The sequence below is a fragment of the Schistocerca gregaria genome, chromosome 1 (assembly GCF_023897955.1).
Source record: "Schistocerca gregaria isolate iqSchGreg1 chromosome 1, iqSchGreg1.2, whole genome shotgun sequence".
NCBI lineage: Eukaryota > Metazoa > Arthropoda > Insecta > Orthoptera > Acrididae > Schistocerca > Schistocerca gregaria.
In genome coordinates this window covers 797315315-797330313 of record NC_064920.1, presented here as the reverse complement: position 1 = coordinate 797330313, position 14999 = coordinate 797315315, and the positions used below count along the sequence as shown (strand labels likewise).

The following is a 14999-nucleotide window of genomic DNA, read 5'->3' as shown; positions in this document are numbered from 1 at the left end:
CCACTCTAAAATTTCATGTTTGTGTAGCTTAAAAAAATGGTTCAAATGGCTCTGAGCACTATGGGACTTAACTGCTAAGGTCATCAGTCCCCTAGAACTTAGAACTACTAAAACCTAACTAACCTAAGGACATCACACATATCCATGCCCGAGGCAAGATTCGAACCTGCGACCGCAGCGGTCTCGCGGTTCCAGACTATAGCGCCTAGAACCGCTCGGCTACTCCGGCCGGCTTTGTGTAGCTTATAATTCAGTGATGAATATGGGTATTGTGATTTCACTGTTGCGTTACAATAAATTATTTGTACGTTTCCTGACATGTACTTCTTACTGCCGGCCGGAGTGGCCGAGCGGTTCTAGGCGCTTCAGTCTGGAACCGCAGGTTCGAATCCTGCCTGGGGCATAGATTTGTGTGATGGCCTTTGGTTAGTTAGGTTTAAGTAGTTCTAAGTTCTAGGGGACTGATGACCGCAGCAGTTAAGTCCCATAGTGCTCAGAGCTATTTGAACCATTTTAGCAACTTTTTACTGTAATTAACTTTCGTTGTTCCACATATTCTTCCAGTTTTGTGTATCATTCCACTTCTAGTAGACTATTGTTATGTACCATAACTACAAAAATGTTGTGATAAACAAGAAAAAAATTTTCTTACTCCTTTCTACGATCACCGCCAGTTGTTTTCACGAACAGAAAAGCATCGTCGCTGTATGTAATACAATTACCTACCAAAGCGAGCTGGTTTCTTGGTCACTGGAAGCACTATCGTGTCCACACTCAAGAAACAAAGAAACGACTGTACGTCGGTGGCCTTCGTAGCACAACCAATAAAAGTACAGCGAAACTTATGCTTCACAATAATATTCGGGTGATATCACTTGGCAAGCATTTATGCAGAATATAATATCTTTGAAACCATTTTCTGTCTAAATAAACTAACGGTCATATTAATACTTGTGCCTCATAAATTCGTAAAAATGTGATGTAGTTTACCTTCTTTGAAACTACGTCGTGTTGTTCGTACATGATAATTCATTTATTCAGACAATTTAAAAACAAGCCTCATAGAGAGAACGATGTTTATCACAAATTGAGGACGCTGATCGGGGGATTTTTATCAGAAATTGAGGACGCTGATCGGGGATGAGTGTCAGTGAACGGACTGAATGGTAACGTACCTTAAGCTGCCACGCCGGTGGGCCACCATCCTCGGTAACCGGATGCTGTCATATTATCTACCATCCACTACAAAATTAAGCCCGTTAACAATGATGAAATAGTCTAATATGTATCAGACTAACACACTGTAAGTCGTACGTTAGATGTTAGATCGTATGACAACTTATTTATTTTGTTGGCGCCTAACTGCGCTGGCTATATAAACGAAAACAAGAAGGAGACCGCTGGATTTAATTTAGACACTTGTTTGTGGCTGCAACATTAACAAAGGAGCAACCAGTACCGAACAATCTTCATGATCTAAACTTCCCTTTAAGACTTTGAAAATTAAACGCCTATTCGCAAGATGCACTTCACACATATGCCTTTTGTGTATTGAATATGAAATCAGTTGTATTTCATCTCTTTGCCATGTATTCCTGTAATCGACTCAATGAAGATGGTTAGCAGGTGCCATCAAAATTCGAAGCAGAAAAACAAAAAGAGAAGTAGAGATGAAAAAATGTAGTATAGTCGAGCCCTGGAACAGAAGCTTACTAATTCACCATCTTACACACACAACGCTTTCCCACTACTTCGCAGACTACAATAATTTCAACATGTCACAAAAAAACTGGTCTCGTCATATCTTGGACGAAAGATCAGTGCAGTGAAAGTCTTTAGTGTAAAGATACGGGGCATTTTAAACGACATTAGCGTTCAAGTCGTTCCCCGATTCCCGTCACCCACCCCAAGATCTCCCTTGTCAGAGACTGTTTACTAGCTTTGAAGTCCAGTTACGTTCGACGTAAATTGTGAAGTTTTATAGAAGTTTGTATTTCCATGTATTGTTCATATTATTGCTAAAATTGCTCCCGAATAACATATTTTTCTATATCGTCAAGAGTTATAGGCAGTCTGATCAGAAGCATCCAGGCACCAGTTACAATAGCCGTCAATAATTGAGAAATTGTTGCCGATGAAGGATTCTGTAAGCGAACTGAACTCTCGATTATGTCCTGTAAATGTTAGATGGCATTTATCTAGGGTGAGATGGGCGGCCAGATCATTCGTTCGAACTGTCCAGAATGTTCTTCGAACCAGTCGCGAACAATTGTGGCCCAGTAACACGGCGCATTATCCCCATAAAAGTTCCACCGTTGTTTGGGAACATGAAGTCAATGAATGACTGCAGTTGGCCTCTAAGTGGCTGAAGATAGCCATTTCCCGCCAATGGCCAGTTCAGTTGGACCAGAGGACCCAATGCATTCCATGTCAACACAGTCCAGAAAGTGAAGGAGCCACCACCAGCTTGCACAGTGCCTGTTGACAATCATCATCCATGACTTCGTGTGGTCTACGGCATACTCCAACCCTAACTATCTGAAATCGGGACGCACTTGACCAGGCCGCGGTTTCCCAGTCGTACAGGATCCAACCGACATAGTCACGAGCCAAGGAGAGGCGCTGCAGGCGATGTCGTGCTGTTAGTAAAGGCACTCGCATCTGTCCCCGTAACCCATTAACGCCAAATTTCGTCGCACTGTCCTAAGGGATACGTTCGTCGTACGCCCAACATTCATTTCTGCGGTCATTTCGCGCACTATTCCTTATCTATTAACACTGGCAACTTTACACAAACGTCACTGCTGTCGGTTGTTAAGTAAAGGCCGTCGGGTGCTGCAGTGTTCCTGGTGAGTGATAATGTCTGAAATTTGATTCTCTCTGCACACACTTGACATTGTGGATTTCGGAACATTGAATTCCATAACGATTTCAGAAATGTAATGTGCCTAAGTCTAGCTCCAACTATCATTCCGAGTTCAAAGTCTACCGATCCGCGCCTTGCGGCCATAATCAAGTCAGAAACCTTTTCACATGAATAACCTGAATACAAACGACAGATCCGCCAATGCAATGCCGTTTAGTACCTTGTACACACGATAGTATCGCCATCTATATGTGTGCATATAGCTATCCCATGACTTTCGTCACCTCAACGCACAGACATTAGTATCAGATGTGTACATTCCTCGCCCTGGTGACGGCGCAAACTCTACTGAAGGTAACTTCAGGGAGCTTTGTGAATGTCTGTGGAGGAATGGCAGTGACGTAGGACACTTGGGTCTGTAGCGAATTCGACGTTGCAACTCATCTCAAAGATGTTCCATTAGCTTCGTTTCTGGGCTCTGCGCACCCGCCAGTCAGTTCCATGACAGCTATTGTATACAAACAATTGCTTCACGGATTCTGCTTTATGAAAGGATGCACTGCCATGTTAATACGCTACTGGCCATTAAAACGGTACACCACGCAGATGAATTGCTACAGGCGCGAAATTTAACCTACAGGAAGAAGATGCTGTGATATGCAAATGATTAGCTTTTCACCGTATTCACACAAGGCTGGCGCCGGTAGCGACACCTACAACGTGCTGACATGAGGAAAGTTTCCAACCGATTTCTCATACACAAACAGAAGTTGACCGGCGTTGCCTGGTAAAACGTTGTTGTGATGCTTCGTGTAAGGAGGAGAAATGCGTACCATCACGTTCCCGACTTTGATAAAGGTCGGATTGTAGCCTATCGCGACTGCAGTTTATCGTATCGCGACATTGCTTCTCGCGTTGATAGAGATCCAATGACTGTTAGCAGAATATGGAATCGGTGGGTTCAGGAGGGTAGTACGTAACGTCGTGCTGGATCCCAACGGCCCCGTACAACTAGCAGTCGAGATGACAGGCATCTTATCCGCATAGCTGTAACGGATTGTGAGTCAACAAATGAGGACGTTTGCAAGACAACAAACCATCTGCACGAACAGTTCGACGACGTTTGTAGCAGCATGGACTATCAGATCGGAGACCATGGCTGCGGTTACCCTTGTCGCTGCATCACAGACAGAAGCGCCTGCGATGGTGTACTCAACGACGAATCTATCTGCACGAATGGCAAAACGTCATTTTTTTGGATGAATCCAGGTTCTGTTTACAGCATAATGATGGTCGCATTCATGTTTGGCGGCTTCGCTGTGAGCGCACATTGGACGCGAGTAATCATCATCGCCATACTGGCGTATCACCCGGCGTGATGGTATGGGGTAACATTGGTTACACGTCTCAGTCACCTCTTGTTTGCACTGACAGAATTTTGAACAGTGGACGTTACATTTAAAATGTGTTGCTACCCGTGGCTCTAGCCTTCATTCGATCTCTGCGAAACCCTACATTTAAGCAGGATAATGCATGACCGCATGTTGTAGGTCCTGTACGGGACTTTTTGGATACAGAAAATGTTCGAATGCTGCCCTGGCAAGCACATTCTCCAGATCTCTCACCAATTGAAAACGTCTGGTCAATGGTGCCCGAGGAACTGGCTCGTCACAAAAAGCCAGTCACTCCTCATGATGAACTGTGGTATCGTGTTGAAGCTGCGTGGGCAGCTGTACCTGTACACCCCATCCAAGTTCTGTTTGACTGAATGCCCAGGCGTATCAAGGTCGTTATTACTGCCAGAGGTGGTTGTTCTGGGCACTGATTTCTCAGGATCTATGCACCCAAATTGCGTGAAAATGTAATCACATGTCAGTTCTAGTATAATATATTTGTACAATTAAGAACCGTGTATCATCTGCATTTCTTCTTGCTGTAGCAATTTTAGTGGCCGGTAGTGTAGAAATATCGTCCCCGAAGTGTTCCTCTGCTGTACACAGTACACAACCGTGTAAACTATGTACATATCCTTTTCGAATTAGCAATCTCTTAAGCACAATTAGGGAGACACATGTTAAGCACAAGAAAACACCGTTATCCAGTAACACACTCACCTCTGTTCTTCACTGTTGTCACTACAAAAGTTTGCAGGTAACGTTCTGCAGGAATCTGCCAAACCCAAATCCTCCCAATCACATTGGCACACGGTGTAAGCGCGATTCATCACTCCACATCACTAGTCTCGAATCATCCACTAGCTAGTGGCGTCGCACATTACACTCCCTCAAGAATCTGTGGGACCAGCTCGATCGAGCTGTTCGTGCCATGGATCCTCAACTGCAGTCGACATTATCCCTGCCGATCTACATCTACATCTACATGACTACTCTGCAATTCACATTTAAGTGCTTGGCAGAGGGTTCATCGAACCACAATCATACTATCTCGCTACTATTCCACTCCCGAACAGCGAGCGGGAAAAACGAACACCTAAACCTTTCTGTTCGAGCTCTGATTTCTCTTATTTTAATTTGATGATCATTCCTACCTATGTAGGTTGCGCTCAACAAAATATTTTCGCATTCGGAAGAGAAAGTTGGTGACTGAAATTTCGTGAAAAGGTCTCGCCGCGACGAAAAACGTCTATGCTGTAATGACTTCCATCCCAACTCGTTTATCATATCTACCACACTCTCTCCCCAATAACGCGATAATACAAAACGAGCTGCCCATCTTTGCACCCTCTCGACGTCCTCCGTCAATCCCACCTGGTAAGGATCCCACACCGCGCAGCAATATTGTAACAGAGGACGAACGAGTGTAGTGTAAGCTGTCTCTTTAGTGGACTTGTTGCATCTTCTAAGTGTCCTGCCAATGAAACGCAACCTTTGGCTCGCCTTCCCGACAATATTATCTATGTGGTCCTTCCAGCTGAAGTTGTTCGTAATTTTAACACCCAGGTACTTAGTTGAATTGACAGCCTTGAGAATTGTACTATTTATCGAGTAATCGAATTCCAACGGATTTCTTTTGGAACTCATGTGGATCATCTCACACTTTTCGTTATTTAGCGTCAACTGCCACCTGACACACCATACAACAATTTTTTCTAAATCGCTTTGCAGCTGATACTGGTCTTCGGATGACCTTACTAGACGGTAAATTACAGCATCATCTGCGAACAGTCTAAGAGAACTGCTCAGATTGTCACCCAGGTCATTTATATAGATCAGGAACAGTAGAGGTCCCAGGACGCTTCCCTGGGGAACACCTGATATCACTTCAGTTTTACTCGATGATTTGCCGTCTATTACTACGAACTGCGACCTTCCTGACAGGAAATCACGAATCCAGTCGCTGAAACTTAGTGTCTCTGCTTCTGCCCTTCTCGCGAGGAAAAGTTCGTCATTCAGGCTTTTGGCAGGATGTCACTTTAATGTAACTGTACATTGTCTTTGCAAATTTCTGTTTTTTTTTTGTGGGAGGTGGGCGGGGGGCTAAATATTTACACTTGTCCCCGCATCGCCTCTATCTTGCCTCAGTTTACATACCATCGACATTAATGCTCTGCTTGCACGTTGCGTCACCTTTTCCGCCTACACTGTCATTGCTTTGTTCTTTTCATCTACAGTAAATTGCAGTTTTGTTGGCAGCAATCCTCCACCGTCTGGTAGCATCGCGGACTACATAACCCGGAGCGTGGCTGTGCCCAGACTTGCTGCTGGACACACAGTTCTGTTTTCCAAGTAAAATGTGGGCACGGTGTGTGTTGCAGAGCGCCGCATCCGGCACCAGTCGTCGGCCGACAGGCGGCACTCGCACGCGTGGCAGCCGTGGGGCGGCGCGCTGGCGCCGCGAGAGGTGCCCGCCGGCCGCGGCTGCTGCTGAGGGCCGCGCGCCGCGCGCCGCGGGTTCCCCCGCCCCTCGCCCCACACTGCTGGCTGCGGCGCGGCCGCCCGCCACACGGCGTACCCAGCGCCGCGCACCCTCCTGCTGCTCACCGTGGCAGTCCTCACCGACGCCTGCGATCCACGGCTCCTACACCCAGCACCCCAGCAACCTACCAAACTCCAACAACCTCACTGTGGCAGGATGTCTGATACTGTCAGAAAAGCGTATTTTTGTTACATTTTTGAAAGCTAGTAAGAGTCGGAAAATTTTGACAAGAGGCGGAACGTGTTATCACACCGTTCTTTTAACACAGGCGCAATCGAGTCAATGAACAGGAATATTAGTACGATTTTTGCAAGTCAGTATTCTTGCCCGTTAATAATATACTTTATGCGTTCTATCACTTGTGTCTGTCCTATTAATTGGAATCACAACAGGTGCTGGATAAAATTCAGAAACATATGAGTCAATCTCACCTTTTGTTATAGGATACCCGATCAAAGTAAATAGATTCTTCTACATCTCTGACCCGATGTATAATCGTGATTTACTAAGGAAACAAGAAATACTTTTGGCCCCGGATGAATAAAGCTTTTTAACCATCAGTCAAACGCAAAGATATCCACGGAAGAGGTATCAAATCTTCTTTAACCTACTGTAAAAGTCTGAGAATGTAACTAATTCCTTACCTACAATTTCAAACAATACTCTATCCACATGTTGCCAGAATCAATACAGGCGTCGTTTCCAATGTAGTTACCGTTTATCCGTCATGTTTTACCTTTGTTAACCAATTCACGAAGAATCTATTTTCGCAATCTTCCATTTTGCTTATTTCGAATGGTTGTCAGTGAGACTTTGACATAATCAGATGCCATCCAGATTCAGTGGTCCAATTCTAAAATTCACTTTACCGCATAGTCGTATTATGTTAGCAATCTTAAGTCTACTTCAAGTCAATGCTGCAGTTACATGAGTAATCTCCGTTTTGAGATAAAGGCGACGAAAACTAACCACCTCTTTGCAATGGAGGTGATATGGGTTGAGACTTGCGTAAAAATTTTAGTTTCGAAAGATTGGAAGAATAACATTACATTGAAATTCAGCTATGGTACTTATGGATTCCTGGTTTACTGATTAACTACAAAGTATACCTAAGAGTCGTTAAGCACATTTTCCCTAATGTTCCAGCAGATATCCGCCATCTAGTTTTCGCACTGTGTATCTGGCGTCAGCCCAAACAAAAAATGCTCATCATGTCTTTCATTTACCACACTGGACTCGCTTTCGGGACGATGACGGTTCTATCCCACGTCCGGTCATCCTGATTTAGATTCTCCGTGATTTCCCTAAATCACTCCAGGCAAATTCCAGGATGGTTCCTTACAAAGGGCACGGCCGACTTCCTACCCTAATCCGATGAGACCGATAATCTAGCTGTTTGGTCTCCACCCTGAAACAACCCGATTCAAACCAACGCCTTTCATGCTATATCCAGTGTCGAGCGAAAGCGTCGTTTTGTTTCCCATTACAAACAAAATGATGACTTTTAAAGCGGTCTTTTACGCGCCCGTTTGATAGCCCCAAATTTGTCTACTGCGATATTTGATCTTCCGATATATATTAACAAGGACAGTAAAACACGAAGAATATCCAGTACTACGGTAGCGACAGCACTGCTTTGGCTCGCGCTGACTGCCACTGCCAAGCATGCAGCGCTACTCAGTCGCTGTTGGATTGCTTTTTATTCTTATTGTTTTACTGTCCCTGTTAATAGGCATCGACTAAGAGAGTATCGTCTAGAATTATGGAGCGCTCTGTCGGATGGCCACGTAAAATTCTGTAAAAATAATTTTGTTAGCAATGGGGCACAAGCCGACTCCTCCTGTTGACACTGGGCGTCACATGAAAGATGCGACCTACAATAACACAATGCAAAAACGCAAATTGCAAATATCTGCTGAAACACCAGGAACATTGAGCCTAATGACTCTTAGGAGTGATATCCGTTATAAGAATCACTAGAAAATATGACTTTAACCGAAAGCCAAAGAAAAAATTCTTGAAAGTATGTAATTTCCCATACAACTAAAATTTCAAAATATTACGTCAGAAACCAACTAACACACTTTGATCTCTGAGGGATTCGAAGTATTTCAAAGAATATCCAGCTTCGGGTCTACAAAGAAGAGTTTGTTGCTTTGCAGTGTATGTCCCGAGTTCCGTATCAGAGGAAAAGAACTGTTTTCTCGGTCTTACCCAATCCCATCCTTTTTGTGATACGTGCAGGATACCAGGGAAAAACTCGAAACTTGGGAAGATACGTAGTTCGTAACTTTTACATAAACTGTCGCTAAGCCCACTTTTGCTGCCAGATGTACATGCGAGTCAACAAACAGTTCAATGAACGTCATTCAGTTATCAAGCATACTAAATATTCTGCACCGTAAGAAATTACTGACTGTTACATAAAAACGATGCTAATTCTTTGTAAGAGACATCGGGACGGCTTTCTCGTTAAAGACTCATTTTTTAGTTGCCGAGAGGTGCCTGCAGGCTTCACTACCACACTGGAGATTTATCACAACAAACCCATGCACTTTATGGTGTAACTGCGAAATTTCAAAATCTTTGTGCATCACACTGATCTTTTCTGTCGTTTTTTGTGCAGAACAAACATTGCTCAGTGCAGTCATTACGACGACATGCAGACCATTGTTCTTCGTACTATCTGATTGTTTTTTGTTGATATTTCCCTGATACCTGTAACTTTAAGACACCCTGAAGCAGCTTGCTTCAAAACATGGTAACTTTGTGTGACTGATTTGTAAATAATTCTGTGTGTGTGTGTGTGAATGTAGCAAATGTGATTTATCATATATTTATTTTTATACCCTATCCCGAATGTGATTCATAGAGAACAGTAGCGCAGAACATAATGCCCGCTTGTAATTAGCTACAGCATCAACAATCACTATACCGTTTAATTAAGAAGTGTGTTGTGTCTCTTCATATATTAGTATTTTATGTATTGATTCGTATTCCACTATTAATGCGAATTTTTCAACTAATATTTGTGTTTTTATTTTTGTCAGTGTGATCTAAAGAAACTATGTAATGCCAAGTATGTTAGAGACGAAAGCTGAAGAAAATCTACGACGAAGTTTGCTCGTCGATTATTTACTGTATTTAAATAATGACAATATTATATTTACAGAACAGCAGATTATTAACGAGGAGATGAGTTACAGGACAGAGATTTTTTAAAATTAAAGTAACACTGGTTACTATTAGATATTTACTTCTGCTCATGACGTGAAAGAAAATGCATCGGAGTAGATATTTTGAACATTTATTATTTCAAAATTAATTTTCACACTGTTTGCTACATTTACTTCACTGGTGAGTTAACGGTGAATGTTCCGGTAATGTTACTGAAAATTTTTCGGTAAAGGGCAAAAGATCTTCGGATTAATACTTCGATATTAAATCGATTTTCAGATGAGAACTCACAGATCCTCTCTCAGAAGTATGGATACTTATTTCCATATACAAATATCATGCGAACATCGGGTATTTCAAAATGTGGCGACGCATATCTGGGTTCCCTGAGGAAAAACTCTTCGATGACACCCGCTACAAGGAATGAGAAAGCATGTTACTTCGCGTAACAATTTTCTCTTGCTTCCTGGAGAATGTGACTTGATTCGCAATTATTCTCCAAAATGGACGGATATCTTGAGAGATCCAAGACTTTCGTTAGACACTGAAAATCGTGTGAAAAAATACAGTTTGTCGAGCGACTTGTTATCATTCGATTGCTCTTATTATTGTAGTCATATAATCTGCCATTTGTTGTTGTGTGTTCCCCTGGGTAAAACAATTCACTCGCTTTATTACTTTCTCCCCCCGACAAAGCGTCTAGAAATATTTTCTCGGTTTAAGATAAACTTGAAGTTATGCAGTTTGTGATTTATTGTTGCATGGAACACTAAATCTAATAGCTTTTGGTGTTAGATCAAATGCCCTTTATAATTATAGAAAGGAGAGTAATGTTATGTGAAAGGTATGAGAGATGACATCCAGAATCAGCGTAACTGTTGTTTAAATCCAGTAACAGTTTAAAAAAACTGAGAAACTGAAACTAGTCGCATTCTGTTGCGTAGAAACAATAAATATTTAAGAGTCTGAAAGAGGTGTCGAATGTTAACACTTAAACTCCAAAAATTCTGTTGACTAATAGCCTTCATTTAGGGGTCTTAACAGTAGAAAAAACCACCTATCACATTCAGAACACAACTTGAATGTATATTTTCTGTACTGTTTTCCTGTATTTGGTGTGCACTATTGGCTGAACGAGATTTAAATGTGCCATATACTCGTGCCGATATATGTTATGTATTTCGATGTTTCTGTATTCATGTGATACGTGTTCAAGTATTACCAATGTTAAAAACGTGATTGTCGATAGACTTGAGAATTAGATTAAATGGTATTTTTTAATAAATAACTTGGTGGTATGTTTTTGTGTTATTGAGAACCTATTATCTAAATACGATTTGTATTTTTGTGAAACCTGTGTAACTACTAAAACACGTTCTACCACACGGCTGTTTATACCGGCAAATAACCAGGTAAAAACCGCCTTTATTTTTTAATTGCATTGTGACACAGCAGCAGGGAACAACAGTGGATTTCGTTCCTACGAAGTTAAGTGGTAGCTCAATCACCTCTTTACAGTTCGATAGTGTTAAAATTTGTCATTAAGCATGGCAGTATTAATTAATGAAGAAATTAAACCGCGTGAGTGGTTGAAAAATGTTACAGTAGCAGCTTGGTTTTTAGCTGGAGCATCTACAGAAAAATGTCGACTGAAAATGCCAGCAGTTAAACCAATTTCCTACCATATTACTTTTGCCGCCCAGATCTAACTGCATCCTCCACCTTCCAGTTCTTGACTGTTTCAGTTGGTTCTGGCCATGTTAATTAGGCCATTCCAAGTTAGCTTCATTTTGAAAGTTGATGACTAAAAGGGCCGAAGAAAATTTGCGAAATATTATCAGCGTTTTTTTTTTACTTTTGTAGAATACGACAAGAATGGGTGGTATTGTGGTAGATCATTCCTTGATTTAGTACACCAAACCAACGCGATCTTCCTAGATCGGTGTAATCATGGGTACATAGTGAGACTCTATTACTATCTTTGCTGGTATGACTTGCATTTTTAATTCATTAAAACCGTACTTCTCACACAATTTTAGTGCTATGGGAAGCAGAGCACGTACATCTCCACGTTTGCTTTTGCGTTGGCTCGTAAATGACATAAAACCAATTGATGAGTAATTTTTAGGTGTTCAAAATGGACGAGAGCCTGTGTATGAAGTGTATCAATGGCGATAGCTGTGAAGAGATAGTAAAAGTACCAAAGATTTTAGTAGATTTGAGGATAATGACAGTTCCGTAAATACAACAACACTGATTTACATACCATTAGGCTTAAGATTAAGTAGAATTTATAAATCACAGTATGAAGCTCGATTTGATAATGACGATATTGTGTAAACGTATGGCACAGTGTTCAGTATTGCCATCCAACAGATATATGTGTGGTTCGTTGGTTGGTTGGTTTGGGGGAGTGGACCAAACAGCGAGGTCATCGGCCCCATCGGATTAGGGAAGGAAATCGGTCGTGCCATGTGGTGTTATTTTAATTGTTTGTGTACCGTATATTCAGAAGCGGACATTCGGGACCGGCGCAGCATTTTGTAGGATTTCTAATTTGTTTTTGGTATCAAATGAGAGTGATGTGAGTTTTAAATTTTGATTGGATGTCATATTGGTACGCTAGACACTTTTTAAACAGTATTGTTCTATAATCGATATGTTACGTCACAGAGACTATGAGTGCAAGCAGTGCGCCCTTCGGTTGCCAGCGGCATTGCCGCAGCAGTAAGCATTATAGTAGAAGCTAGTGAGAGAGTGGGGTGTTCGACTGTGCTTCTGATCGTATGTAAACAGCTTGCAGAGGAAATCACCGGCGGTCATTCTGAGGCCATCCACTGTGTGAAGATATGACGACGCACTGCAAGTTTCAACTGTACCAAACTTCATTAACCGGGTGCGTGTCAACAGATACCGCTGTCCACCCCACGGTTAATTTCTGGCTACTGGTGCAAGGTGTTCACCCCTAGGCACGATGTACTTGAGCAGGACCGACCTGATTGACTAACCCGTCACCGAAATGTAGACTAAAGTGACGACAGTTTAACTTAAGCACTCTTCCCAAATTGCCGTGGATGAGTGAGGCGTTAAAAAAGGAGTACAACCAAACGTATTTGACATTCGTCCACAGTATCCATTTTATTTAAAAAAAAACGTCCATTGAAATATATTCCATAATAACGCAACTCTAAAAATTTACACACACACACATATATATATATATATATATATATATAATCCTGGAAATTGAAATAAGAACACCGTGAATTCATTGTTCCAGGAAGGGGAAACTTTACTGACACATTCCTGGGGTGAGATACATCACATGATCACACTGACAGAACCACAGGCGCACATAGACACAGGCAACAGAGCATGCACAATGTCGGCACTAGTACAGTGTATATCCACCTTTCGCAGCAATGCAGGCTGCTATTCTCCCATGGAGACGATCGTAGAGATGCTGGATGTAGTCCTGTGGAACGGCTTGGCATGCCATTTCCACCTGGCGCCTCAGTACGACCAGCGTTCGTGCTGGACGTGCAGACCGCGTGAGACGACGCTTCACCCAGTCCCAAACATGCTCAATGGGGGACAAATCCGGAGATCTTGCTGGCCAGGGTAGTTGACTTACACCTTCTAGAGCACGTTGGGTGGCAAGGGATACATGCGGACGTGCATTGTCCTGTTGGAACAGCAAGTTCCCTTGCCGGTCTAGGAATGGTAGAACGATGGGTTCGATGACGGTTTGGATGTACCGTGCACTATTCAGTGTCCCCTCGACGATCACCAGAGGTGTACGGCCAGTGTAGGAGATCGCTCCCCACACCATGATGCTGGGTGTTGGCCCTGTGTGCCTCGGTCGTATGCAGTCCTGATTGTGGCGCTCACCTGCACGGCGCCAAACACGCATACGACCATCATTGGCACCAAGGCAGAAGCGACTCTCATCGCTGAAGACGACACGTCTCCATTCGTCCCTCCATTCACGCCTGTCGCGACACCACTGGAGGCGGGCTGCAGGATGTTGGGGCGTGAGCGGAAGACGGCCTAACGGTGTGCGGGACCGTAGCCCAGACGGTTGCGAATGGTCCTCGCCGATACCCCAGGTACAACAGTGTCCCTAATTTGCTGGGAAGTGGCGGTGCGGTCCCCTATGGCACTGCGTAGGATCCTACGGCCTTGGCGTGCATACGTGCGTCGCTGCGGTCCGGTCCCAGGTCGACGGGCACGTGCACCTTCCGCCGACCACTGGCGACAACATCGATGTACTGTGGAGACCTCACCCCCCACGTGTTGAGCAATTCGGCGGTACGTCCACCCGGCCTCCCGCATGCCCACTATACGCCCTCGCTCAAAGTCCGTCAACTGCACATACGGTTCACGTCCATGCTGTCGCGGCATGCTACCAGTGTTAAAGACTGCGATGGAGCTCCGTATGCCACGGCCAACTGGCTGACACTGACGGCGGCGGTTCACAAATGCTGCGCAGCTAGCGCCATTCGACGGCCAACACCGCAGTTCCTGGTGTGTCCGTTGTGCCGTGCGTGTGATCATTGCTTGTACAGCCCTCTCGCAGTGTCCGGAGCAAGTATGGTGGGTCTGACACACTGGTGTCAATGTGTTCTTTTTTCCATTTCCAGGAGTATATATATATATATATATATATATATATATATATATATATATATATATATATAGTCCAGAAAGTAACTTACGATTGATTGCGAAAAAAAAATCACAGTAAAAATCAGAAATGTTTCATTTGTAACAGTTACCTACACCATTCAGCTACTTCTCCATGTAGTCGCTGTTCTGACTCAGACATTCGTCGTAGCGTTGTACCAACTTTGCAATACCTTCATCATAGAAGGCAGCCGCCAGTGCTTTCCGCCAATTCCCTACGCAGGCCTAAAGCTTGTTATCTGTGCCAAAATGTTGTCTTCGTAGCCAGCCGTTCGTTTGAACAGAGATGAAAGTCAATGGGAGACACTTACGGGCTGTACTTTGGGTAACCAAA

The 14999-nt window shown here is 43.4% G+C and overlaps 1 protein-coding gene across 1 annotated transcript in view; it reads left to right on the top strand.

Annotated features, from left to right (window-relative positions):
- The window catches only part of LOC126269980 (fibrillin-3-like), a 737299-nt gene extending 726022 nt beyond the window's left edge, over positions 1–11277 (top strand). The window contains exon 26 of the mRNA XM_049974034.1: positions 6642–11277. Coding sequence (XP_049829991.1) covers positions 6642–6754 — 113 coding nt within the window. The 3' untranslated portion in view covers positions 6755–11277. The remainder of the gene's footprint in view (positions 1–6641) is intronic.
- The last annotated feature ends 3722 nt before the right edge of the window (positions 11278–14999 follow it).